This window comes from Halichoerus grypus, chromosome 14, assembly GCF_964656455.1.
Source record: "Halichoerus grypus chromosome 14, mHalGry1.hap1.1, whole genome shotgun sequence".
In the NCBI taxonomy this organism is placed as follows: Eukaryota; Metazoa; Chordata; class Mammalia; order Carnivora; family Phocidae; genus Halichoerus; species Halichoerus grypus.
Window position 1 is genome coordinate 27,866,021 of NC_135725.1, and position 27,587 is coordinate 27,893,607.

At 44.9% G+C, this 27,587-nt stretch overlaps 2 protein-coding genes and 1 pseudogene across 2 annotated transcripts; 2 read left to right on the forward strand and 1 right to left on the reverse strand.

The window, feature by feature from the left end:
* The first annotated feature begins 425 nt into the window (after positions 1-425).
* On the forward strand, positions 426-4,373 carry LOC118530998 (procathepsin L-like). Its single transcript, XM_036084772.2, has 8 exons — positions 426-512; positions 921-1,056; positions 1,350-1,472; positions 1,574-1,720; positions 1,898-2,122; positions 2,589-2,751; positions 3,427-3,544; positions 4,021-4,373. Exons 2-8 carry the CDS (start codon positions 931-933, stop codon positions 4,118-4,120), a joined length of 1,002 nt encoding a protein of 333 aa, XP_035940665.2. The 5' UTR covers positions 426-512; positions 921-930; the 3' UTR covers positions 4,121-4,373.
* A 2,600-nt stretch (positions 4,374-6,973) lies between these two features.
* Positions 6,974-9,163, forward strand: LOC118530999 (procathepsin L-like). Its single transcript, XM_036084776.2, has 4 exons — positions 6,974-7,153; positions 7,619-7,781; positions 8,440-8,557; positions 9,036-9,163. Exons 1-4 carry the CDS (start codon positions 6,983-6,985, stop codon positions 9,133-9,135), a joined length of 552 nt encoding a protein of 183 aa, XP_035940669.1. The 5' UTR covers positions 6,974-6,982; the 3' UTR covers positions 9,136-9,163.
* A 5,056-nt stretch (positions 9,164-14,219) lies between these two features.
* On the reverse strand, positions 14,220-15,227 carry LOC118531002 (putative ribosomal protein uL10-like pseudogene; annotated as a pseudogene).
* Positions 15,228-27,587: the final 12,360 nt, after the last annotated feature.

A 27,587-nucleotide genomic window follows, 5' to 3' on the forward strand; every position in this document is an offset into this window, starting at 1 on the left:
GGGCTCTGCTTCCTCCACCTGCCCCACCTTTGCTCAAAAATAAGGAGCCACCACTAGGCTAGATAATCCTGTTCTCAGCCCTCGGGCTGAGATTTTAACCAAAGACTTTGGGACTAAAGGATATGCAGGGTGACGCTGGAAACCCCCTTGGGTCTCCCTGTGAACTTCTTTTCGTGAACCGCCTGCCAACACATAAATTCCTGCTAATTAGTTGATCTGGGTCCCTAGGGAGGGACTGGATTCCCTCCTCAGTCCTGTCCGTGGTCCCCAGGTCGCCTCTCGCGGGTCCACTGAGGCAGGCTTGTTCAGCTGTCCCCAGCTTCGCGGAGCTCCCCGGCACAGAGGCCCCGCCCACAGGCTGGCTCAGCCACTCGCAGCCTGAACAGGCGTTGGGGGCGGGGCTGACCGGGCAGGATCCCGACCCTAAAAAGGCGGCTTCGACCCACTGCCAGGCCTTCTGGACCGCAGGACACGCGTCTGTGATCGAGACTGCGCAGCTGCACCGGCCACAGGTGGTCTTCTCGTGCGGAGCCTGAGCCGGGGGCCGTCGCGGAACCAGCGCGGCCGCCTGCCTTGGGGGTCAGGGGTTCGGGGCTCCCAGGAGGCGCTGTCCCTGCGCTTGACCCCTCCAGACAGGGCAGCCTGATTCCCCTGACGCCTCGCTGTCAGGGCCCGCCCCTCCCTGTGCCAAGATGCAAGTCCCCCGGAAGCGGCAGGGGGGTCGCAGGGCGGGGAGCGGGGCAGCGGGCCCCCTGCACATGCCACACCCTCAGCCTTCCTCCACCGCCCCGCGGAAACCGTCGGGAGGATAAAGTCCCTGTTTGTACCCCACCTTAGTGGCTCTAACATCGCGGAAGAAAGGAGCATGGCTTTTTAGGTGGTTTGGTCTAATCAGAAACTCATGTGTTTTCCCTTCCTAGGTTTTGGAACATGCATCCTTCTCTCCTCCTGGCTGCCCTTTGCTTGGGAACAACCACAGCTTCCCCACAACGCGACCAGAGCTTAGATGCGCACTGGTCCCGGTGGAAGGCGGCGCACGGGAAGCTGTATGACGAGGTTGGTAACAGCTGAGCTGTCCAGTGAGACCCCCAGGGAATGTTCTGTGCTGGTGCGAGTTCACAGCAGAGAGTAGCTGCTCGAGGCCGCTCTAACCAAGGCGGTGAGCGGCGCACCGTGACTGCACAACGGTGGGGGCGTATGTCCGGCTGCGTGTTGCTGGAGAGCAGCTCCCGGAGCGTCAGCCCAGCCCTGGTCAGGGTTTCCCCTCCTCTCTGTCAGCACATCCATTTGGTGCAGGTGAGTTGGTTTTAAATAGAAATAAAGATGATGGGTTATATGTTTTTCTGCAGAATGAAGAAGGATGGAGGAGAGCAGTGTGGGCGAAGAATATGAAAATGATTGAACGGCACAATCAGGAATACAGCCAAGGGAAACACAGCTTCACGATGGCAATGAACGCCTTTGGTGACCTGGTGAGGGTGGCATGGATTGCTGAATGTTTCATGCGTCCTGTCCTCAGTACTTTACCAAAAAATCTGCTGCTTGTCAACATTCTATTTCCTTTTCCTTCAAGACCAGTGAAGAATTCAGGCAGGTGATGAATGGTCTTCAAATCCAGAGGCGCAAGGAGGGGAACGTGTTCCAAGCACCTCCCTTTGCTGAGACCCCCTCCTCTGTGGACTGGAGAGAGAAAGGCTACGTAACCCCTGTGAAGAATCAGGTGAGACAGTATTCAGCAGGTCACCCTCAGGAGTAAAGGCGAAAGGAATCCATGTCCTTGCTGTGGTCGGCTGAGAAACGTGTGCAGCTCACGATGTTTTAAGAGTTTTCGGATCTGTGGGTGCTGTCAAATCTTGATATTTGTTTTGTAGTCTTGGGTTTTTTCATTTGGTTTCAGGGTCTGTGTGGTTCTTGTTGGGCCTTTAGTGCAACGGGTGCCCTTGAAGGACAGATGTTCCGGAAAACTGGCAAACTCGTGTCACTGAGTGAGCAGAACCTGGTGGACTGCTCTTGGTCTCAGGGCAACGAGGGCTGCAGTGGTGGCCTGATGGATTCTGCCTTCCAGTATGTGAAGGACAACGGAGGCCTGGACTCGGAGGAATCCTATCCATACTGTGCACAGGTAAGTAGTGCTCCTTACCTGTGCTTCCAGCTCTGCTTTTTGGAGTTGAACACACTCAAAGAAAACAGATACCATATTTAATATTCACAGTTTAAACTGTAGACTCTACACTTGCAAACCTTCAGAACCATCATTAAACCATATTAGCCGGGCCCAGTTCTCTCCTCGATGGTTACCATATAACTGTTCCTATTTCTATGTTTTGTGGCCATATATATACCATTCTATATACAGTACAGATTTCTCCAGAATGAGAAAACTTCTTACGGACAGGTAGACTGAGAGTGTCTCATGAAATACACACCAGCTAATGTTTCGATTTCAAAACAACCCCTAGCATTTCAGCTCCTGGGATGCTTCATAACAAACTTGACTTGGGAATCATTTAGCTGCAAACTGTCTTGAACTCCTGTTCCCCAGGAGGTGGATGGTAGTGCTCAAGTCTCTTCCCCTTTCCCTTTGAAAGGACGGATCTTGCGAATACAAGCCTGGACAGTCTGTCGCCAATGACACTGGCTTCATGGACATCCGTCAGGATGAGGGGTCCCTTATGGTGGCAGTGGCGACTGTGGGGCCCATCTCTGCTGCGATCGATGCAAGCCTGGATACCTTCCAGTTCTATCATAAGGGTAAGCATCTGTCTACATACAAATTTAGGCAGAAAAATGGGAAAACCACCATTACATACAGTAAGATTGACTCTGGTGTGTAGAAGTCAATGTAGAACTTTGGAGGGTGTAGATTTAACATAGTTGTCTTTTCTGCACATGTCGTTTTTGTGCCTGTTGTTTCCATCAGCCATGACTTGACCGGTATCCCCGTGATTTTAAGTACATCATAAATATATTTAAATGGCTACATAATTCAACTGGTATGCCTTTATTTACTTTACTTTTTTCTAACTGTTACACCTTGAAACATTCCAAAGAATTTTACTACTGTTACTGAAACTGGAAAGAACCTCTTGGCTCAAGTAATTTTGTGTCCTGTGCTGTTTCCGTAAGTTGACATGCTCAAAGTCGAATCACAAGGTGTCAATGAGTGCTCTTTTATGTTTCTTGACAAGTTGTTTACAGAAGAGATTGTACCAATTTGTCTTTCTGCTGGTATTAGATGAGGGCCTAAATCCTTAGCCTAGCTAAAAAATAAAAATAAATAAAAATAAAAACTAATTTTTAAATCTTATCTGGGGTTATGTCATTTAACTGAATTTTGAAATGCCTCCCTGACTGTGGTTGATAGGCTGGGTTACTATCACATGTTCCCAGAGATCCTCACCCCAGCACTGAATTTCTCTTCTCCAGGCATTTATTATGATCCAAACTGCAGCAGTGAAGACCTGGATCACGGTATTCTGGTGGTTGGCTATGGCTCTCAAGGAGAAGAACCCAAGAACGAAAAATACTGGATTGTCAAGAACAGGTATAAAAAGCCAAGAATACTTATCTTTAAAGTTGAAAAGGGAATCCTTTTTGGAATCAGTGTTTGGAGGCAGGTCCCCCAACTCTTGAGCACACTTCTGAAATCCCAGCAGTGTTTACCCCACTTAGGGGGAACACAGACATATTCACGTGGTGACCACAGTAAGATACTATCTCAAGCTTGCTAGGGTCCTGCGATAGTTTTGGTACGGTTGCATTTCTAAACTGGAAATGTTTTCCTATTTCAGAAACACATCTGACCCTAAGCATTTTATGGTCTCTCATTTGTAGTCTGTGAAAGGTCTGAGGGTAGAATTCTGTGCTGGGTTAGAACTCAAGCATGAACAGGAACGGCCTCTCCGGATTCTTCCGGAATCTGTCCTGGCCTCTGGTGCATTGCTCAGTATCAGGTGTGATTGTTCATAGGGATAAATGTGTTTATTCCTCTGATAAATGTCAAATGCTGTCTTCTTCCAGCTGGGGCACGGACTGGGGCACGCAGGGCTACATACTGATGGCCAAAGACCGGGATAACCACTGTGGAATCGCCACCTCAGCCAGTTTTCCCATTGTGTGAGCTGAAGGTATAAAGAAGACCTTGACTGGGGACAGAATATGCAGAAGAGGAATTTTATCTTACAACTGATCATACTTTATTGTGTGGGATAAAACACTCGAACCACTGGAGATCCAACTTGTGATCTGATTCTGTGACTTCTTTAATTGCTGCTTTGAACAGCTTTGTGTGATTGACTTGTCCAAGAACTTTTGAATTTTTATATCTTATACTGATGTATAAAGTTTTAAAATAAAACCGTTTCAAAGTAGAAGTGGGGGAAGTTTTTAATATATTAACTTCTTATAGAATCAGGCGTTAAATAATAAGAAACCAAGTAAATTACAAAGATCTAATTGGTTTAACAAAGGATTCATGAATCAGGCAGCTTCTCATTTATCTAGCAAGTAGAGGAGAACTCCAAGACCTACGGAAAAAGAAAGGTTTGTAAAGGTAGGGAGAGGGAGCGGAGAAAGGGAAATTATTAGCAAAGAATCTGTTGTTTGAGGCAAGGTCGCTTTCCTTAGGAGAACAGAAAGGGCCTGTCAGTACATGGCCTGGTGCTGACCAGGACATTCCCATTATCACCGGGTACAGGTCAGATTTCAGCTGGGAGGAGGTTGAAACTGCAGTTAGCTTAGGTATTAGGTCTTGGTTTACTGACTTGGGACCTTTACCTAAGTGATGCCATGTGGGGCCTGTGGTTTTATTTTTGACAGGCCTCCAAAGACATAACCGAATGTGCCAGTGGTCCATTAGGAGCACACTGGATAGCCTCTGGTCCTTGTAGTTACGAACATGCGCATCTTAGGTCAGCTGCCCTCTGGCTCTGTCTGACCCAACCCTGGAATGAAGCAAAATAGGACCAACGATCTACAGGGACAAAGGTACATTATCTTAACAAGGAAAAGACTTCACATTTTCGAAAAGTGAACATGCATACATAGGATTTCAATAATAGAGATATGCATTAGAGATCATGGTCATTTGACCCCAGATGGCTACAACCCAGTGGAGCTGCAGGACAGATGTCCCAGAGCCAGTTTCGGGTGCATCTTCCTCACCTGCCAGTGAGGGCCACATGGCTACTTTGCAGATGAGAAAAGACCAGACACAGTGGATTGGTGTGTCTTGGGCCCAAAAAAGGATGAAGGGTAAGCCCCCAGACATGAGTCCAGGCTTCAAAAACAGAACTGGGGCCGGAGAGGTAGCAGACAGGTGAGGGCATCCAGAGTGCCCGGCTCCTCGGTCAAACACTTTTCTGGAACTTGCTGTGAAGTTCCTGTGTAAAAGTGATTAACAATTACAATCAGCGGACTTCGTTTAAATAAAGATTTCTCTCAATAATGTGGGTGGGCATATTTGCAACGACGTAGATGGAACTGGAGGGTATTATGCTGAGCGAAGTAAGTCAAAAAGAGAAAGACATGTATCGTATGACCTCACTGATATGAGGAATTCTTAATCTCAGGAAACAAACTGAGGGTTGCTGGAGTGGAGGGGGCTGGGAGGGATGGGGTGACTGGGTGATAGACACTGGGGAGGGTATGTGCTCTGGTAAGCGCTGTGAATTGTGCAAGACTGTTGAATCTCAGATCTGTACCTCTGAAAAAAAATAATGCAATATATGTTAAGAAAAAAGAAAAAAGAAGAAGATAGCAGGAGGGGAAGAATGAAGGGGGGGAATCGGAGGAGGAGACGAACCATGAGAGACGATGGACTCTGAAAAACAAACTGAGGGTTCTAGAGGGGAGGGGGGTGGGAGGATGGGTTAGCCTGGTGATGGGTATTAAAGAGGGCACGTTCTGCATGGAGCACTGGGTGTTATGCACAAACAATGAATCATGGAACACTACATCAAAAACTAATGATGTAATGTATGGTGATTAACATAACAATAAAAAATTAAAAAAAAATAATGTGGGTGGGCATGTGGGAGGGGAGTGGGAAATTTTCCTCCACCCTCTTAGGATCTCTGGCCTGGCCTAAGAATTAAACTGACATAAGGTAAATTCACAGGAAAAAAGCGCACAAGTTTAATTCAGTTTTTATATGCACCTGGGAGGCTTCATGAGAGAAGGAAGACCCAAAGAAGTGACCAGAGCTGGAAGCTCTTATACATTCTAGACAGAGAAATGATAAATTTGTAGAGAAATGACAAGACAAAGGGCAGTAAGTTGTGGGGAAGGACGAGGAGATACCTGTGGGGGCAGGAGGCAGAAGGAAGGGAAGATCAGGGTTATTTGGGAAGTGTGTTTGCACAGATGCGGTTGGGTGTGGACTCCCGGCCCCTGGTGATCAGGATGTTCTCTTGCTGGTTCCTTTCTCAGGGGAGAACCCCTTTCTCGGGGGAAATGTTATGACCTGCTTTCGGAAAGGGGATGTCAGAGAGCCCTTTCTACCTCTGCTGCTTCTCATGTGCCCTCAGCTGAAAATAACCGGTATGCCAACACGGCATATTCTGGGGGAGCGTGTCCTGAACCCCTCCAGCCTCACCGATCAGTTAAATGTCTTAGGAACAAACCTGGGATTTCCGGGGGAAGAAGGAATTCTGCCTCAAGGCTGTGGCATAGGGTGTGTGTGTGTGTGTGTGTGTGTGTGTGTGTGTGTGTGTGTGTTAGGGGGCTTGAATCCTATTGGCTCTGTGTCTCTGGAGAATTCACTGATGCACAGCCCCGTCTTAGAGACCCGCCCACCATCTCCCACTTTCCGGCCTATCTTTCTCATGCCTGTTTCCCTTCTTTGCAGAAAAAAAAGCAGGTGATTAGATTTCACTACATTTTTAGTTTCATTCCAGTTTAGCCTGAGAGCTTTATAATTTGGTTTCAGGGTCAGTGTGCTTCTGGGTGGGCTTTTAGTGCAACGGGTGCCCTCGAAGGACGGATGTTCCAGAAAACTGGCAAACTCGTGTCACTGAGTGAGCAGAACCTGCCGGGCTGCTCTTGGTCTCAAGGCAACGAGGGCTGCCGTGGAGGCCTGATGGATTATGCCTTCCAGCATGTTCGGAACAACGGAGGCCTGGACTCAGAGGAATCCGATCCATATCGTGCACAGGTAAGTGGAGCTCCTCACCTGTTATCATTTCAGCTCTGCTCTCAGAGTTGTATGCCTTTGAAGAAAACGGATACCATATTTAATATTCGCATTTTAAATGGTGGACTCTACAGCTGTAAACTGTCAGAACCGTCATTAAACCATATTAGCCGGGCACAGCCCTCTGCCTAGATGGTTACCACGGGGCTGTTTTTATTTCTATGCTACAGGGAGACATGCACAGCGTTCTGTATAGCTTACAGATTTCTCCCGAGTGAAAACATTCTTAAGGACACGTAGACCCAGAATAATTCATCGAATACACACAAGGTAGTTTTTCAGTTTCAAAACAACCACCAGCATTTCAGCTCCTGGGATGCGTACAACAAATTGGCTTGGAAATCCCTTACCTGTGAGCTGTCTTGAACTCATGTTCCCCAGGAGGTGGACGGTAGCATCAAGTCTCTTCCCCTTTCCCTTTGAAAGGACGGATCCTGCGAATACACGCCCGAGTATTCTGCTGCCAACGTCACTGGCCTCGTGAACACCCCTCAGCAGGGGGCGTCCCTTCTGGTGGCGGGGACAGCTGTGGGGCCCGTCTCTGCTGCTGTCCCCGCAAGCCTGGATCCCTTCCAGGTCTATAAAGAAGGTAAGCATTTGTCTATGTAGAGATACAGGTAGGAAAATTGGAAAACCACACTAACATACAGCAAGAGTGACACTTCGGTGTGCAGAATTCAACGTAGAATTTTGGGGTGGCGGGTTGTGGATTTAACGTAGTTGTTCATCCTGTACACGTAATATTTCTGCCCGCTCTTTCCACTTGCCATGACTTGACCCAAATTCCCATGATTTTAAACACATTATAAGTATATTTAAATGGCTACATAATTTGATTGGTATAGCTCGCTTTACTTTTTTCCAATTGTTAGACCTTGAAAAATTTTAAAGAATGTTACTACTGAACTTAACATTGGAAAGAAGCCCTTGGCCCAAGTAATTTTGTGTTCTCTGCTGTTTCCCTAGGCTCACATCCTTTAAGGAGAATCATAAGGTTGTGGCAGGTGGTTTTTATGTCTCTTGACTACTGTTTACAAAAGAGATTATGACAATTTTTATTTCTGCTAGCATTAGATGAGGGCCTAAACTGCTAGTCTAGCTAAACAAAACCCCCTGACTTTTAAATCTCATCTGGATTTATATCACGATTAAATTTTGATACTTCTCCCTTACCGTGGTTGGTAGGCTGGGTTACTATCCCATGTCACATGGGAACCCTCACCCCAACATTGGATTTTACTTTCCAGGCATTTATTATGATCCAAACTGCAGCAGTGAAGACCTGGATCACGGTACTCTGGTGGTTGGCTATGGCTCTCAAGGAGAAGAACCCGAGAACCAAAAATACTGGATTGTCAAGAACAGGTATAAAAAGCCAAGAATACTTATCTTGGAAATCGAAAAGGATTTGGAATCAGTGTTTGGAGACAAGTCGCCCAACCCTTGAGCACACTTCTGAAATCCCAGCAGTGTTTACCCCACTTAGTTGGAACACAACCATATTCATGTGGTGACCACAGTAAGATACTATCTCAAGCTTGCTAGGGTCCTGCGATAGTTTTGGTACCGTTGCATTTCTAAATTGGACTTTTTTTTTAAATTTCCGAACCACATCTGGCCCCAAGAGTTTCCTTTTCCTGCTCACGTTGCAGTTTTGTGAAAGGTCTGGGATAGAAGTATTGTGTGCTGGGTTAGAACGCACACATGAACAGGAACGGCCTCTCCGGATTCTTCCGGAATCTGTGCTGGCCTCTGGTGCATTGCTCAGTATCAGGTGTGATTGTTCATGAAGAGAAATGTGTTGGATTGTTTGTAGTAATTGGCAAACGCCGTCTTCTTCCAGCTGGGGCAGGGACCGGGGCACGCAGGGCTACATGCTGTTGGCCAAGGACCGGGACGACCAGTGTGGAATCGCCACCATGGCCCGCTTTCCTGTCGTGTGAGCTGAGGATGCAAAGAAGGCCTTGACTGGGGACAGAATGTCCAGAAAACGAATTTTATTTTAAACCTGCCACACCTTACTGTGTGGCTGAAACACTTGAATCACTGAAGATCCCACTTATGATTTGATTCTGTGACTGTTCACACTGGAGACATCACTACTTCCTTACTCCCTGCTCTGATCAGTGTTGTGTGAGTCACTTGCTTCATGACTTTTGAATTTTCATGTTTTAAAAGGTTGCAGAAAGTTTCACCTTTTAAAATATGGGGCGCCTGGGTGGCTCAGTCAGTTAAACATCTGCTTTCAGCTCAGGTCATGATCTCTGGGTCTTGGGATCAAGCCCCGTGTCGGGCTTCCTGCTCTGCAGGGAGTTTGCTTCTCTCTCTCTCTCTCCCTCTGCCCCTCCCCACCAATCTTTCTTTCCCTCTCAAATAAATAAATAAAATATTTTTTAAAATAAATAATAAATAATACTTACTTGCATATGCTGAGGTGTGATTCTTTCTGTTTTCTTAAGATTTTATTTATTTGAGAGAGAGAGAGAGAGAGCATTAGTGGGGGGAGGGGCAGAGGGAGAAGCAGACTCTCCCACTGAGCAGGGAGCCTGATGCAGGGCTCCATCCCAGGGCCCTGAGATCATGACCTGAGCTGAAGTCAGATGCTTAACCCACTGAGCTACCCAGGCACCCCTCTTTCTGTTTTTAATACACAAACTTCTTTATAGTTAAAAATGTAATGGTTTGTAGGGAGGAAGAAATCATCTTATTTCCTCTAAAATTCTTCCAACTGGTTTGAGAATTTAATTGACATGAGACAGATTAATGGAAGAAAAAAAACCCATGAAGTTTCATTACGCAGGCACAGAGGGCCAAAGAAATGACCAAGGCAGGCAGAGTTGTTTTGTTTGTTTTGGCAGATGTTATAAATTTTAAACAAAGACAATAATGCGTGAGAAATTGACAGGATAGAGAAAACAGATGTGTGAGAGCTTTAAATCGCAGGAATTCTAAGTGGAATTTGGGCTGAGGTTGTAGATTAGTAAAAAAGCCACAAGGTTTGTTTCTACGGCTTTCTGAGCTTTGAAGTCCCATCTGTGTAGCTAAGGATGTGTTTTTACTTCGTAGTACAGGGAGGGTACCTCTCATATGGGAGACTCGTTTCCTGCTTTCGGGGGACAGAGGACAGTCTGGGTGTCCTCGCACCAGCTCTTTCCCAAGTAGCTTCGATTCTAGATAATCAATGTACCATTGTGGCATATTTTGGGGTGTCCTCTCTGGACCCCACAGTTTTAGAGTTTCTCTAAAACTCTCCTGGAAGTTTTATAGACTACTAGCTGAGCTGGCGACTGTGGAGAGAGAAATCCCGTTAGTAAATGAGTGGTAAGAAATCTGCAAACAGTGAAGAGAGCATAGATTAGAATAAGGGTGAATAAAAGGGGTACAGGCTTCCAGTTATGGAGAATAAGTCACAGGAATAAAACACACAGCATAGGGAATATCGTCGATGGTGCTGTAAGCCTGTTGTACTTGTACCGTGAGACTGACAGACAAGAGCTACCCCTGTGGTGAGCATAGCTTACTGTGTAGGGTTGGCAGATTACTGTGTTGTGCACCTGAAACTAACGTAACATTGGGTGTCATCTATACTCAAAACATTTGGGGGAAAAAAAAAAGGCATGAGGATGAATAAACAGAAAAGAACATATTTCCCCACACCTCATGGAACCAGTCCCACAACCCTCGAAATAGACCAGCCCAATCAAATGTCTGTGTTTCATTTATCTGTTGGAAAATATTAGTCCTTTTTTTAAAAAACAGATTTAAGTTAGATATTGTGTGTCTCACGGGTTTACCTAAAAGCAACATTTTTCACTGATGATTGGGCAAGCGCCCCTGCTGGGAAGACCCTGTCCCTAGGACGTGATGATTTGGGGATTCGGATTCCCGCAGAGGCTGTTACCTCCTGACTGGAGTATTCTCAAAGATAGCATAGTGGTACTGAACCTTGTTCCATTACCAGAGAGAGTTTTAGGATTGCCTTTTCTAATTCACAATCTCTGAAACTTGGGAATAAGATCCTTAATGCTGAAAAGAACTTGGAATTCTGACATATCAGCAGATTTTCTATGATTTTTCAACAGGCATGTTTGTGTGGCACAATTTTATGAACAAGTGTAATTTGGCGGGCATTTAGGGTGGAGCGCTTGGTCCCAGAGGAGTCAGGTATCCAAGTCCATATGGTCGTGACCATTCCGGTGGGACCCCTTTCTATGCTTTTGCTGCCACATGAAATAAAAAGACCAGTGTGGTTTATAGACAAGGTTAGGTTGGAACCTGTGATTTTCAAAGTCTGGAGTGTTCCATGACCTTTGCCATTGCTAGTGTTAATGTCCTTACATCTCCATTTTTCTTGTGATCCTGTCAGTCTGTGAGAGCAGAACAAGTTGCAAAATAGCTGATGTAAGAGGCTTGTGGTTTGGCTCTGGCGGCTGGGAAGTTTAGTTTAGTCACCCAGCCACATAAGCCCAGATTTTTGGTCCACATTTTTGGGTGGCCTGACTTTGATCAGTATAGTTTCTTCCTCTGAAATTTTCCTGGGAGTTTCACACATTCAAAGTTGAGCTGATAGATTGTTTCATCTCCTTGAACCAGTCTCTTAGTTCTGACAGTGGGTCAGTTCAGTCAAATTCACTTCAGGAGGAGGTGAATCAGGTGTGTTCTCAGTTAGGCCTCTGCTTCAAATGATAGGTAATAAGAGGCAATTCAGGGGCGCCTGGGTGGCTCAGTCAGTCGAGCAGCCTACTTAGTTTTGGCTCAGGTCATGATCTCAGGGTCCTAGAATGGAGCCCCATGTCAGGCTCCCTGCTCAGCAGGGAGTCTGCTTGAGATGCTCTCTCTCCCTCTGCCCCTCCCCAGTTTGCTGTCTCTGTCTCTCTCTCTAAAATAAATGAATAAATCTTAAAAAAAAAAAAAAAGAGTCAATCCTATGGCAATAAAAGCAAAATAGTGGTTAATGATTGGGTCAAATTATAAACCAGTTTCTGAGTTCTGAGGGTAGCCAGTCGAGAGAATTTCTAGATGTTGCTCTTAAAGCATCTTTAGACAGAGGAAGAGTAGGTAATGGCAGTCTGACAGATTTTCTTGGCTTGTAATTTGAGTGTCCCTGGTGATTTTCTTTTTAAGATTTATTTATTTATTTATTTATTTATTTATTTATGTATTTATTTATTTGAGAGACAGAGAGAGCACAAGCAGGGGGAGAGACAGAAGCAGAGGGAGACGGAGAAGCTGACTCCCCACTGAGCTGGGAGACGGACATGGGACTCGATCCCAGGACCTGGAGATCATGACCTGAGCTTAACCATCTGAGCCACCCAGGCGTCCCTCCCTGGTGATTTTTTGAGTGGCCCAGAGAGAAACAGGCACGAAGACTGTCTATACATGAGCTGTTGTGGTGATTTCTCTGAAGTGTCCATCAAGTTGTTCGTATGCAATTTGCAGGGCTTCAGGAAAAAGGGTACATTTAGTGATCCAATGATTCCAAGTCAAAAGGGTGGGAAAAAGTGGAAAACATCAGTTTGGAGAATTGTAGCCAGGCTTTGGAGGAAACTAGAAGAAATTAGGATCTAGTCCCGTTTATAGTGAACTCTGTTAGAATCTAATATCCACAAGGGTGTGTTATTGAAACATAATTTTTCTCTCTATAATCACCCCCATTTTTACCAAGGACAGCCAAATTAAGACTAATTTATTTGCGAAATCGAGTTGTTGTTGCTGTTTTTGTTTTTTTAACTTGGCCTGATTATCAAATTGCTGTAAGTCATAGCTTAAGAGAAAAGTTTCCGAAGATTCCTTACTAATTAAAGCTCCCAAACATCTGTTTTCTTTATCCTGTTAATTCATCATGAATTTCTGTCTCTTTGTCTACAGTGTATAAAAGCTGCCTGCCTTGCTTATAGACTCATATATAAGTTTTGGGCTGTTTTTCCAAGGGGCTTTATTGGCTCCATAAAGTCTGCCTGAGTTCCTTAGAGCAGTCTAGTCCTATCTGAGTCTGTGCATGTCCCCTCTCGAATATGACATTTCAGTCAAAGCCTTGGTAATATAACCAGTGTTTCCAATTGTGTCCTGTTACAAGGAGAGCAGATTCTTATTAAATTTATGCAAATAAACATATCGTCATGAAAATATAAGTATACTCCCTGAAAGTTTTAAAATTCTGGACGGACCAGGTAGGGAGGAAAAGATAAATGTTCCAGTTTTTTCACAAAGGTATATTTTATCCAATTGCTGTAAGTTATAGCTTAAAAGAAAATAGCTTCTTTAATACTGGAAAAAAGCATTTAATAAATCAACAGTGTCTCAAACAAAAATTTTATAAAAATTATAATCATCCTCCTTTCATTGAGTTCCAAATGATTAATTCTTGTTTTGCTTGAATCCAAATCTCCCAGTAGCTCCAGAAATTCTTACCCAGTTCAGTTTTATGGTCTTAAGTTTATCAGAAACCTATATTCAAGAGTTCTTTCCATCAGTCTCACTGTAGATGAAGCACATTTGCAGAAAGCTTTGTAAAAGCATCTGAGTAAACCTATAATTGCCTGTAAATTATAAAAGACTTAAAAATGGCCATGCTTAAAGACCTGATGAGAGATCATTACAATGTAATTTACAAGGAAATTGGTTATTTCTATGACACACAACAGTTCAAGGTAGTAATATATCAGGACATATCAGATTTCTAGGAGTTTCATACAATTTCTAGAACACTCATTTTAATAACATATTTCTATATAAATATAATCTAAGAGTGCTTAATATCACTTATTTGACACTGCTTCCTATGTAATTTAACATACCAAATAAGCCTTATTAGTGTAATATCTTCCTTTTTTTATAAAGCGACCAAATGTTGCACAGATCCTCTGGAATATTTTAGTTACATTGTGGTCAAATACTTCATTTTAGAATTAGATTTTGGAAAGTTTGTGTTAAAAAAATCAAAATATTTGAACATTTGATTAAATATGATCATAGATCATTAAGCAACGATATTTATCTATTCAACTGAAGTGAAAATAAAAGGTTGTTTTGTTTTTTTTTAAGAAAAGTAAGTTTTTATTCCCCTGTTTCACAAATAAAGTGGGCTGGATTGGTTGCTTTTTTGGTGATTAGTCAAAGAGACCAAATCCCATATCCTCGTCCCACTCTTCTGAATCTTCCTTTGCTTCCACCTTGGCTGTGGCCATGGCAGCCACGGGAGTGGTAGCCACGAATGCAGGTGGATCAGCCAAGAAGACCTTGACCTTTTTAGCAAGTGGAAGGTGTGATCAGTCTCCACAGACAACGCCAGGACCTCTTTGTATCTGTTGATGGTAGAATGGGGCACTGATGCAACAGTCAGGTAACCTATCTGCAAGACATCCTCGGGCAACACTGCAGATGCCCTCTGGGAAGCGAGAATGCATTTGCCTCTGTGATGTCAAGCCCTTCAGGGTTGTAAAGCCGCTGTAGTGCAACACCTGCTGGACGACCAGCCCGAAGGACAAGGGGGAGATGTTCAGCTTATTCAGCTGTGTGGCTTCGCTGGCTCCCACTCTGTCTCCGGTCTTAATCAGCTGCACCTCACTCAGGATTTCAGTGGTGCCCCTGGAGATTCTAGTGGTGATGTCTAAAGTCTGGAAGTAGAAGGCCTTCTCAGGCCCCCAGACAAGTGTGGTGGGCTGGCATCACGACTTTACTGGGACTATGGCACCGGAATCAGCGGCAGCTGGCACCTTATTGGTCAAGAGCATGTCCCTGATCTCAGTGAGGTCCTCCTTGGTGAACACGAAGCCCACATTCACCCAGATATGAGGCACTAGTTTCTCAAGAGCTGGGTTGTTCTCTCTGGATGCCCTCAGATGGCCTTGAATGTCATGGTGTTCTTGCCCTCGGCACCACAACTTTCCCGTGGAGGGACATGCAGATCTGCTGTGTCTTCTTGGAACCCACGTTGTCAGCTCCACAGTGGAGCATTTGGATGATCATCCAAAAGTTGGATGATCTTAAGGAAGTAGTTGAACTTCCAGGTCGTGCTGTCTTCCTTGGGCATCATGGCGGAGCATCAGGGACGGGCTTGCAGGGTTGAAAGATGATGTTCCTCTCACAGGGACGCCTGGAGAGAGGAGGGCCAACAATAAAATATTTTAAAGGCAAATGCAGAAGGTTACACAGTTGTGAACAAAATCCAGCTCTTTTAATATTAAGACTCAGTTTTCTTGAATAATCTGATGAAGACAAAGCATTAAATTTTGTATATCTAGGCCATTGGCCTTTACATTAAATGTAAGGAAAAACTTTGTTTTTAATTTTTTGTAATAAGCAAACCAACAATCTCAGAAAATTTTTTGTCTGTAAAAAGAGAAAAAACCTAAGTTCTAATTTTGCATCAGTATACTTTTGGTATTAAAACTCATTCTTTAATAAAATCTTAAATAAAATCTATTTTGGCATGGCTTGTAAGAATCCAGGCAGGTTTCTCTTTTGTTCTGATGGCAACACCTCATAAGGTCCTTCCCAGGGAGGTGACAGCATATGCTTTTTTCCAAAGACCTTGATGTCTACTTGGTCTTCTGGTTGAAACATGTGGCAAGCCTCATCAGTTGGTGGAGGCCATGCCTCTTTTACCTGTTGGTGATGTGCTTCAGGTAGACGAGGTAGTCCTTGTCTAGAGTTAGTCATAGCATCACATTTTTCACTTACTCCATGAATGGAAGGTTTAGAGATGCCAGTAGGCTTTGACGACCAAACACTATTTCAAAAGGGGTCGATCCATGTCTCCTACTTGGAGTATTCTGGATCTTAATAAGGGTCAGAGGCAATGTCGTTGGCCATTCATGCTTAATTTCTTGGTATTTCCCTACAGTCCTGCTTATGTCTAGATTTTTACATTCCATTTGCCTGGATGATTGAGGATGATACAGGGTATGAAGTTTTAACGTGTACCCAAGAGTTTTTGCAAGCAAGTGGTTTATCTCTGCTATCAAATGAGTTCCTTTTTTCTGACTCAATCCATAAAGGAATGGCAAAACGAGGAATGGTCTCAGGTATTAATTTCTTTACTACTGTTGTGGCATGAGCACATTTAGTCAGAGAGCATCAGCCCATCCACTAAGCATACAGACAATGACCAAACAGTGAGAATAGCCCAAGGCTAGGGGCAAATCTATAAAATCCATCTGAAGTGCCTGAAGGTACTGTGGGCCTAGGAGGACTTCTTGGGGTATGCTAATTACTTCTAGGAATTTGCTGACATTTACAAGTAGTGCCTTGGGAAATAATTTGGTCAGGAATGTTGTAGATGCTACGGCAAAATCAATTGTCTTTTAGTTCCTTAATTATCTTTACAGATGTGTCCAATTTGTAGGGAGATAAGTACAGGCCAAATGGTTAAAAAAAAAAGGTGCTCTAGGAAGTCCATTTGACCCACTATATAATTCATCTGATAGTTGTTTAACACCCTTTTGTATCCAACTGTCCCTGGTAGACTATGGGGCATTTGCCGGGTAATTAATACTGTCAGTCGGGGATAAAGGTAGGGTTAGCAACTGAGTGGAGAAAGGATCAGGAGGTCTATTTGGGGTGCATTCTTAGCAGGTCTGTCAGCCATATCATTTTCTAAAGATATAACATCAGATTTCTTAGTATGGGCTGAGCAGTGAAGAATGACGATTTTAGAAGGGGGGTGAATAGCTGTAATAGGTTAGCAATTATAATTCCATTAGCAATGGAAGTAAGATGATGGAGGGTTAGTTAAAAGAGCTTGTTTGTGGGACACCTGGGTGGCTCAGTCGTTAAGCGTCTGCTTTCAGCTCAGGTCATGATCCTGGGGTCCTGGGTTCGAGCCCCACATCGGTCTCCTTGCTCCGCGGGAAGCCTGCTTCTCCCTCTCCCACTCCCCCTGCTTGTGTTCCCTCTCTCACTGTGTCTCTCTCTGTCAAATAAATAAATAAAATCTTAAAAAAAAAAAAAAGAGCTTGTTTGTAAGGGGTCTGTTGCCATGTAGAGAGGTGCTGTGTTTTATGAACGTGTAAGAGAGCAGGCACCGCGTGGGGACACACAGGGGACTAGGGGAGCTTAATGTCAGACTGCTGGCTTTGTCAATCAAGGCGGCAGCTGTGGCCACCACAAATAAGCATGGGGGCATACCAGATGTCGGAGGGTCTGATGGGCACGAGAAATATGCTACTGCTGTATACGAGAGGCACAGGGTTGTCCCAGAATGCAGGCAGCAGTACCAGTACTTTCATGACAGTATAAACAAAACAGCTTGTCAAAATTAGGTAAGCTAAGAGCTGGGGGTGTGGACAGAGCCAGTTTTAAAGCTTCAAAGGAGGTGAATGCATCTGGAATCCAGGAAATAGGCTCTGAATTTATACCTGATTGAAGAGCATACAAAGGTTGATCAAAAATTGCAAAATTAGGAACTCTTTAGAGGCAGGAGCCAGCTTCCCCTCAAAATTTACATAACTGTGTTTTCATTTTGGGGAGAGGGATGGACAAAATTGACACAAGATTTGGAGTGAGATTTTGAAAGCCCTGAGACATCTCCTAAATGGGTAACATCATCCTAAACAGATAACAGTTGTTTGCACTCTTTGAAGTTTGGATGTATCGGCTTTATGGCCTCATTCAGCTAGTGCCTTTAGAGAATGAAGGAGTGCACAACAGCTCCCTGCTTGGTTTAATTACAGACTAAAAGTTCATTATACATTGTACCAGAGGGAGCCTTGGGTAAAGGTTATAGCATCTAGGTGGGCTTTAAGGACTTGCTCAAATATTGAGGAAGACTCACAATATCCCTTGGGGTATGCAAATCCAGGTTAATTGTCTCCCTTTATTTTATTTTATTTTTTAATTTAAATTTTAGTAAGTTAACATACAGTGCAATATTAGTTTCTGAAGCAGAAGTCAATGATTCATCACTTACATACAACACCTAGTGCTCATGATCACAAGTGTCCTCCTTAATCTCCATCACCCATCTAGCCCATCCCTCACCCACCTCCCTCCATCAACCCTCAATTTGTTCTCTATCGTTAAGAATCTCTTATGGCTTGTTTCCCTCTCTCCTCCCCCCACTTCCCGTATGTTCATCTGTTTTCTTTCTTAAATTCCACATATGCATGAAATCATATGGTACTTGTCTTCCTCTGATTGACCTATTTCATTTAGCATAATACCCTCTAGTTCCATCCACATCATTGCAAATGGCAAGATTTCATTCTTTTTGATGGCTGAGTAATATTCCATTGTGTATATATACCACCTCTTCTTTATCCACTCATCAGTCAATGGACATTTGGGCTCTCTCCATAATTTGGCTATTATTGACAGTGCCGCTATAAACAGCAGGGTGCATGTACTCTTCGAATCTGTACTTTAATATCCTTTGGATAAATACCTAGTAGTGCAATTGCTGAGTCATAGGGTAGTTCTATTTTTAACTTTTTGAGGAACCTCCATACTGTTTTCCAGAGTGGCTGCACCAGTTTGACTTCCCACCAACAGTGCATGAGGGTTCCCCTTTCTCTGCATCCTCACCAACACCTGTTGTTTCCTGTGTTGTTAATTTTAGCCATTCTGACAGGTATGAGGTGGTATCTCATCATCGTTTTGATTTGTATTTCCCTGATGATGACTGATGCTGAGCATCTTTTCGTGTGTCTGTTAGCCATCTGGATGTCTTCTTTGGAAAAATGTCTATTCATGTCTTCTGCCCATTTCTTAACTGGATTATTGTTTTTGGATGTTGAGTTTGATAAATTCTTTATAGATTTCAGTAATTGTTTCTCTTTAAATGTGAATGCACAAGAAACCAGGGGTCGGAGTGCAGTGGGATTGAAAAGAAGGCTGCACAGAGGTCATTTCTGTAAACCAGGTTGCATCAGCAGGAATGATGAAGAATATCAGCTGGATTGGGAACCACAGGGTGCAGAGGAATTATGAAAGAGATTAGGGTCCTTAGGTCCTATACATTGATGGATTTGGTTTCCCTCTGAGTCAAATTTGCCTTCTTTCTTTGTGGGCAAGATTGAGGTGTCACAAGGTGGGGTGGTAAAGACAAGGATGTTGTGTTTCAAGAGAGACTCTATTACAGGGTTAATCCCTCGCTCTGAGTCTCTGGAGAGAGGGTGTTGAGCCACTGAGGGAGAGGGTGGGCTCCTCTCCCAAGAAATGCACACAGGCCCCCACTTCCTAACAACCCAACTTCATTCACGTGTGTAGCCCAAAGACTGACGGGGGCATCTCTCAAAGATCCATCCTCTTCAGAGGAATTTATATCAGGATGAGCTTCCAGTAAAGAAAGCAGGAAACTTGGGGCTTGGCCTGAAGGTAAGGAAACAAAAATGCTTTTTTATTGCAATTTATAGTGGTATTAACAGTAGATAACAAATCTTTACCAACAAGGTTGACTGGACAGTAGCCAGGCCTGGTGAGTGTGAAGAGGGCCTGAAGATACTGGCTGGGCGGGGACTCGGGCAGTAAGATGGGTCCCTGAGACTCCACAGGCTGCAGAGAATCAGGGGGGACAGGGAGAGGTAACTTCTCTGAGCAGACGGGAGAGGAAGTTGCACCAACGTCCATCAAGAAACCCAGTTCCTGAGCCTCTGTTTGAAGTTTCATGGTAGGCACCCGGGTGTGACAGAGTCCTGGCTGACCCTGTCATTGAAGGGGCAACTGTCCCTCAGGAGAAAGATGAATTTTTTCAGAGTTATGGGACTGAGGGGCATTGTTTCTTAGACTTTCCTTTTTCTTAAGTGCAGGATCATTTCTCTTCCCATGACCTGGTTTTTTTTGCAATAACAGGGAGACCTCTGAGGGAGCTTTAAGTCATCCTCAGGCATGCTTTTGCCTTTCCAAAGATTCAGGTTGTAAAGCAAGAGTTGTTGCTTTTCGTTCCTTTTTTTTGTTGGCTTTCTTGCAAGCTATTTTCAAAGAACCGGGTGGCTGCCTCCCTTGTTACTACTCAGAGGTTATCCTGTCCAACCGACCACACTACTGTGGATTTGTTTTTTTAATATCGGGGAGAAAATTTCCCACTGAAGCAGAAATTAGAAGATTTCTATGTTCTGGGGCTCCCAGCTTGAAAACAGTGTCCTTTAAAAGTTTGTATAAAATGCTTCACAAATGCATTCCTCTATATTTCAAACTTAGACCAACTCACTTGGGAAGAACAGGCCTCCTCCATTGTTCCTATTAACCCTTGAACACTTGAGCCATGTCCTGGTGATTCCCCTGAGGGCCAGACAGAGGCTCCAGCCCTCTGTTTCCCCTGTGAGGGGGGCCGTTGGGCCTGCCCAGTAACCACCATATACTCATGGGCTGGAAAGTGTCCCCTCAGTGAAGGTCTCTGTGAGTTGGGTTGTAAAAAGCTACTAAATTTTAAAATTCTTCTCTAAATTGGATAGGATCCTCTGAGAGCAGAAATAAAGGGACTTTATAATTTAAGAGGTCTGTTGCTATCCAGGAGATATGAATTCCTTGCGATGGGGGTCCAGGCAACACTCATCAAGGACAGTGCATAGGAATGCCTGAGACTGGTGGAGCTTGATGACAAAGCCCTGAGAAGATGGGGCATTACCAGGCCCCGCAAAACGAGCTTCATTGCCCTTCTTGGGGGCTCCTGCTAGATTTACTTCTTGACATTCAGCATTTACGTGAGTAAACTGTATCTCCCCAGCCAGGAGATCAGACTGAGGTACTCTCTATCAATCTTGTAAAGAAAGAATAGTTAAAATAAGCAGCTGGCCGTTTCAGGGTTTTTCTGGGAAAGTTGGAATTTTAGGATTGAAGGAGACTGGCTGAGGAGCTGGGGCTGGGTTTTGACGGGAAAGATTTCAGACCAGGGGCCCAGAGATCCAAACAGCCTTCTGGAGGGTCAGGGACAGAGAGTTGGGGATGAAGGGGAATATAAGAAGGGGGATGTATGTCAGATGTGGTTTTTAATTCTCGTTCTAAGTCTGATTATTTTTCTTTTGTTAAGAGAGTCCCTGAGGCTAGTTCTTAGACTTGTTCATGTTTTCCTTTCATTTTGATCCTCCCATAAATACCGATAAGGCAGCTGCTAGGAAGGAGAGATCTCTGAGAAATGTTCTAAATATAGATGTTTCTCAAATTTGAAAGATCTGCCATCTGCTACTAATGAGTGGGATCATCGTTAGTATATTTATTCTAATAGTGACTCAATCCACTAAGCCTCTTTATGAAAGGACTCCGAGGCAACGAGACAACTTCCCAGGCTTAGAATAAATATTTACCACGGATGCAAGAGACATCTTGCATGGTGGTGGAAGGGGGAGGGGTCCTAATTTAAAACTTTATGGGGTCCTAGTCATAGAGGGGTCTCCACAGTTTTGTGAGTTTTGCCATCAGGAACTCTACTGGGTTCTCAAAGTGAGTATCTGGAAAAAGAAAAAAAAGTCTCCTCCTACTTCCGGCAAACCTACTCCGGTCTTCTCTGAATAAGGAAATAAATACCTTCCCTAGTTTTACACAAAGGCATTCTTCACATCATAGTAGAAAAATGTGGAAGGAAATAAATATACTGGCTCCATGTTAAGGCCTTTTGTTTCCTCCTAACCTGGTGACAACACATTCTTTACTCTCAGGATTCACTTTCATGTCATGTAATCTAATCACCTCCTTTTTTCTCCAGAAGGAAAAGAAAAAAACAAGACAACAATATGGAGGAAAGTGGGAGATGGTGGATGGGTCTATTAAGTGAGTCTGTGTATCAGTGTGAGTTCTCCGGAGAACCAGCCACTAAGATCCACACACACAGACACACAAACTGAGACACAGACACACACAACGATGTCACGATTTTGAGGCTGAATGCCTTCTTCCTTAGAAACCCCAGGTTTGCTCCTAAGACATTTAACTGATCGGTGAGGCTGGAGGGGTTCAGGACACGCTCCCCCAGAATATGCCACGTTGGCATACTGGTTATTTTGAGAAGCAGCAGAGGTAGAAAGGGCTCTCTGACATCCCCTTTCCGAAAGCAGGTCATAACATTTCCCCCCGAGAAAGGGGTTCTCCCCTGAGAAAGGAACCAGCAAGAGAACATCCTGATCACCAGAGGCCGGGAGTCCACACCCAACCGCATCTGTGCAAACACACTTCCCAAATAACCCTGATCTTCCACTCCTTCCACCTCCTGCCCCCATAGGTATCTCCTCGTCCTTCCCCACAACTTACTGCCCTTTGTCTTGTCATTTCTCTATAAATTTATCATTTCTCTGTCTAGAAGGTATAGGAGCTTCCAGCTCTGGTCACTTCTTTGGGTCTTCCTTCTCTCATGAAGGCTCCCGGGCGCATATAAAAACTCAATAAAACTTGCGTGCTTTTTTCCTGTGAATCTACCTTATGTCAGTTTAATTCTTGGGCCAGGCCAGAGATCCTAAGAGGGTGGAGGAGAATTTCCCACCCCCCTCCCACATGCCCACCCTTTTATCGAGAGAAATCTTCTTTATCTGAAGTCAACTGGTTATCAGTTTTAATCACTTCTACACAGGGACTTCACAGCAAGCTCCAGAATGATGTTTGACCGAAGAGCTGGGCACCGTAGCCGCCCTAAGCTGACACATGAAGTCAACCATCACAGTCTGAAGTACACACAGGGAAAGCTGACCAAGCTATACTGTTGGGTGAAACAGGCATTTTACAAACGGATGATGTGGTGCAACTTTTGTGAACTGAAGGGAAAAAAAGCACAAAACAAACGACATGTGTTCTTAGGTAAAGGCAAAGGAACAAGACTACCAATTGGCCTGCGTTCATGGCCGTGGTTTCTCCCCTCAGGCAGGGGAATGTTGATTGGAGGAATCGAGAACCAAAAGGGGACTCTACTTTATCTCCGCTGCTTGACTCTTAACACTATGAGAAGGTACTCACATGTAAGTTGTGTACGTCATCTATTATTTCAGGCGGGCAGCAGATTTTGTTGTCTCCTCTGGGCCAGGTCCTGTCTGGGTGCTGAGGAGAGAGGTGAACAAAAAGTCCCTGATCTCGGGGTGGATTCAGTGGTGCGTACGTCAGCTGGAGGCAACGCTATGGGGAAAACAAAGCAGGGAAGGGGAGAGGAGGACCAGGAGGGGTTGTGTTTATTCTAATTCTAGGCAAGGGCAGGCTTCTCCGAGAGGGAGACGTTGCAGCCAACGTCAGACGGAGGGAGGAGCCTTGTACACACGTGGCAGAAAGCCTCACAGGGAAGCAATGGCAAATACATAAAAGGACATTGAAACTAAAAGAATAATTCTAAACATTACAAAATACTATATACAAGATTTCAAGCGTACTTCTTTTAGGACCTCACGGATCGGTCCCACCCGCCCTGGAGAGGTGGGAAGGTGAGCCGGAAGGACAGGCCCCACCAGCTAATGGTTGACTCCACCAGAGACTGTTTTCTGGAGCTTCCCTAACCAAAGAGCTTCTCAGGCACAAGAGGGCTCTTTGGCTGGAAATGAAGCTCCTGTCCCCAGAAGCTTTATTCGTCCCGCAAGTGAGGCTGACACCCAGGACAGTGTGACCATCATGTGACCACGGCTCCCAGACTTCCAGGGACAAGGCAGATGGGGGCCCAGGAAGGGCAGACCAGGATCACCTGCCTGCACTTGAGCCACCAAAGAAGAACAAATATCTGCCCAGGAGTCGGAGGGAGACCAGAAGCCAGGGGGCAGCCCTGGAGCAGGTGACTTGTTCCCACAGGTCAGGACTTCAGTGACGAAAGGCCAACAGCACACTACAAGGAGGGGTCTGGTGCCACAACGAAGACTTGTGTGGTCTCCTGAGTCTCCTCCATATCTTCCTTCTGCTCTTTCCTTCTTCACAGAGAAAAACAGGGAATATTTGATGTCATCAAGAAAGGTGGCACCAAAGAGTCAAGAACGTGTGAATCATCACAATTGAAATAAAAAGAGAAGGAAGAATTGCGTGTTTGGAGTTCACGTTCATGTGTGAGAATGCCTCTCAGTCAGGGGTCACCTGTCTCAGGTGTGGAACCCTGGCCAGGGCCTGGTCAACACGGCACAGGGAGCCCAAGCCGTGGAGAGGCCCAGGTGGGCCCTCTGGTCAGCAGCCCAGGGCTGAACACCCAGACCACACCAGCATCTAAGACCAGTGAACCCAGTAACACCTCAGCCCAGCCAAACCTACAGATGATTCCAGCTCCCAGGAGAGACTCCCAGGGAGAACCATCCCCCTGAGCCCAGGCAGGAAACGGGAGAGATGGTTTTGTCAAGCTGCTAGGACTCCGGGAGTGTGTTGTATAGTAAGAGATAACCAGAACAGTCTGTCCACTGCTTCCCCAGTGACGCCCCTGTGTCCTCAAATCCCACGTGGGCACCCAGCCTCATCTCCCCCACCTCTCCTCCCTCACTCCCACCTGCTCTAGATGCACTTTCTCTTTTCTCTGGGGTGCTGACCCCGAGTCTCTGCTCAGACACCCCTCTATTCTCCTGTCTTACTGACCGGCTCCTCTGGGTTCACGTCAGACCTCTTTCCCCTGCTGTTCTCAGCTGCCTCCTCCCCTCCCAGCACCAGCTCCTTCTGTGTCCTCCAGGAGGTGACAGCTGGGACACAGCAGGTGCTGCATCGGTTCTGATTGTTTCAACCCTGGTCCCAGCTGGCAGAAGGGATCCCGCTCGGGAGCCCCCGCATCTCCCGGGACTCCACCTGACAGGACTGTCAGAAAACTCACACGATTTCACTCCAAACACCACATTGGCCACTTTAGGTCAAACAGTTGGAAATGGAAGCATCTAGGAGGGAAGGTTACATCGAAGGGTCCAGCATGACACGTGGCCCAGGCCAGGGGGACATGACCTGAGGTGCAGGAGGTCCCTATGGGCTTAGACCCGCTGTCCAGGACCTCTACTATTAACAACATACTTCTGCCTTCTCCTGATGCTTCCCGGGTGGAAACATGAGGTGTTTAAACACACAGAGAGCAAATGGAACCATGTGCTTCTTCAGCCTGCAGATGTAGGCAATCTGTCTTCTTTTAATAAATTCTGAGGTTAGGTCCCTAGTTGTGAATTAGGCCTCAGATGACCCCTTTGATGTCCTCACTTGTCTCCCACCTCTGAGGCCCCGGCTCTAGTTTGGAGGCCTGGACTCATGTCTGGGGGTTCGCTCTCATCCCTTGTGGACCCAAGACACACATTCCTGGCAATCCACTGTGTCTGGTCCTTCCTCACCTGCAAAGTAGCCACGTGGTATGTACTATTCGGTGGGGACGATGAACTTGAAACTGGCTGTGACATCCATCCTGCACCTGGGCTGGCTTCTAACCATCAGGGTCAAATGACCATGATCTCGAAGGCACTTTTCTACTCTGGAAATCCTATGTATACATGTTTATGTGTCTAAAATGTGAAGGTTTTTTCCTTATTAAAATAATTTACCTTTGTCCTTATAGATCGTCAGTCACATTTTGCTGCATTCCAGGGTTGGGTCGGGTACGGGCAAAGGGCAGCTGACGTGAGATGTGCATATTCACAACTACAAGAGCCCAGGTCACCCAGTATTCTCCCAGTGGACCACTGGCACATCCAGGGATGTCCTTAGAGCCCAATCACATTTTGACTCTATAAAAACTTAATGTATTAACATTTTACCTCACTTCTTCTTTGAAGTTGTTTTATTTTTAAAAAGTAAAACTTCATATTTTTTTTAAATGAAAATTCAGAAGTTATAAGACAAGTCAGTCATACAAAGGTGTTTACAGTAGTAATGAGCAAAGTGGTAACATCCCCAGTGTAAATGCCACACAATCAAATCGCAACTTGGGTCTCCAATGATTCAAGTGTTTTATCCCACACCATAACCTGTGGTCAGCTTTAAAATAAAACTCATTTTCTGGATATTCTGTCAAAGACATTGGGACGTTGACAGAGTTGACAGCAATGTTGAAGAAACAGATGTCAGGACCGAAACAACTGGAATCCAGGGCAAATCTGGGATCTAAGTAGCAGGAACTATTAGGCAATATTGTCAGGGCTCAGTTGCTGGAATGAAGAATTCACACTTTTTCTTTCATCCTTGCATCATTCTGCTTCCAGATTTAAAACCCTGGAAGACAGTGTCTATCGATATTTCATCCCATGTCTAAGGGAGGGAAAGGCATCTTAATTATAGTCCCACCAAGATTGCATGCAATGGGGAAGAAACAAGTTTCCAAAAACAAAAAAAAAAACCACCACAGTTATTTACCCAAGATACAAAGGTAGGGATCCGAAGGGGTACGTGCGTCCCGATGTTTATAGCAGCAATGTCCACAATAGCCAAACTATGGAAAGAGCCAAAATATCCATCGACAGATGAATGGATAAAGATGTGGTATATACATACAATGGAATATTATGCAGCCATCAAAAGGAATGAAATCTGGCCATTTGCAACGACGTGGATGGAACTGGAGGGTATTATGCTGAGCGAAATAAGTCAATCAGAGAAAGACATGTATCATATGACCTCACTGATATGAGGAATTCTTAATCTCAGGAAACAAACTGAGGGTTGTTGGAGTGGTGGGGGGTGGAAGGGATGGGGTGGCTGGGTGATGGACATTGGGGAGGGTATGTGCTATGGTGAGCACTGTGAATTGTGCAAGACTGTTGAATCACAGATCTGTACCTCTGAAACAAATAATACATTATATGCTAAAAAAAAAAAAGAAGATAGCAGGAAGGGAAAAATGAAGGGGGGGGAAATCGGAGGGAGAGACGAGCCATGAGAGACTATGGACTCTGAAAAACAAACTGAGGGTTCTAGAGGGGAGGGGGCTGGGGGGATGGGTTAGCCCGGTGATGGTATTAAAGAGGGCACGTATTGAATGGAGCACTGGGTGTTATACGCAAACCATGAACCATGGAACACTACATCAAAAACTAATGATGTAATGTATGGTGATTAACATAACATAATAATAATAAAGAAACCATAGTGCTCCCACCAAGACCAGAGGAAGCGGATGCTGGTGGCTGAGAAATAGCCTTGGTTCCACACAGCAGCCCCACTTAGCTTCTCAACATACGGATCAACTTTTTCTTTTCATTAAACTTTTTCTTTTGAGATAATTATAGAGTCACATGCAATTGTAAGAAATTATACAGAGAAATCCCATGTCCCTTTTACTGGCAAAAAACAGAAACATAGATCGATGGAACAGAATAGAAAGCCCAGAACTAAACTCAAGCATATATGGTCACTTCATTTATATCAAAAGGGGTGAAAATATACAAAAGGGGAAGAACAGTCTCTTCAATAAATGGTGCTGGGAAAACTGGACCACCCCATGCAAGAGAATGAAACTGGACCACTATCTCACACCATACACAGAAATTAACTCAAAATGAGTGAAAGATTCAAATGTAAGTTCTGAAAGCATAAAACTCCTAGAACATAGAAG

Excerpts from the sequence above, each read along its gene's own strand:
- LOC118530998 (XM_036084772.2), top strand. The coding sequence starts at position 931 with ATGCATCCTTCTCTCCTCCTGGCTGCCCTTTGCTTGGGAACAACCACA. Across the intron at positions 2,123-2,588 it reads CCTATCCATACTGTGCACAG|GACGGATCTTGCGAATACAA; the intron begins GTAAGTAGTGCT and ends TCCCTTTGAAAG. Across the intron at positions 3,545-4,020 it reads TACTGGATTGTCAAGAACAG|CTGGGGCACGGACTGGGGCA; the intron begins GTATAAAAAGCC and ends GTCTTCTTCCAG.
- LOC118530999 (XM_036084776.2), top strand. The coding sequence starts at position 6,983 with ATGTTCCAGAAAACTGGCAAACTCGTGTCACTGAGTGAGCAGAACCTG. Across the intron at positions 7,154-7,618 it reads CCGATCCATATCGTGCACAG|GACGGATCCTGCGAATACAC; the intron begins GTAAGTGGAGCT and ends TCCCTTTGAAAG. Across the intron at positions 7,782-8,439 it reads CTTCCAGGTCTATAAAGAAG|GCATTTATTATGATCCAAAC; the intron begins GTAAGCATTTGT and ends TTTACTTTCCAG.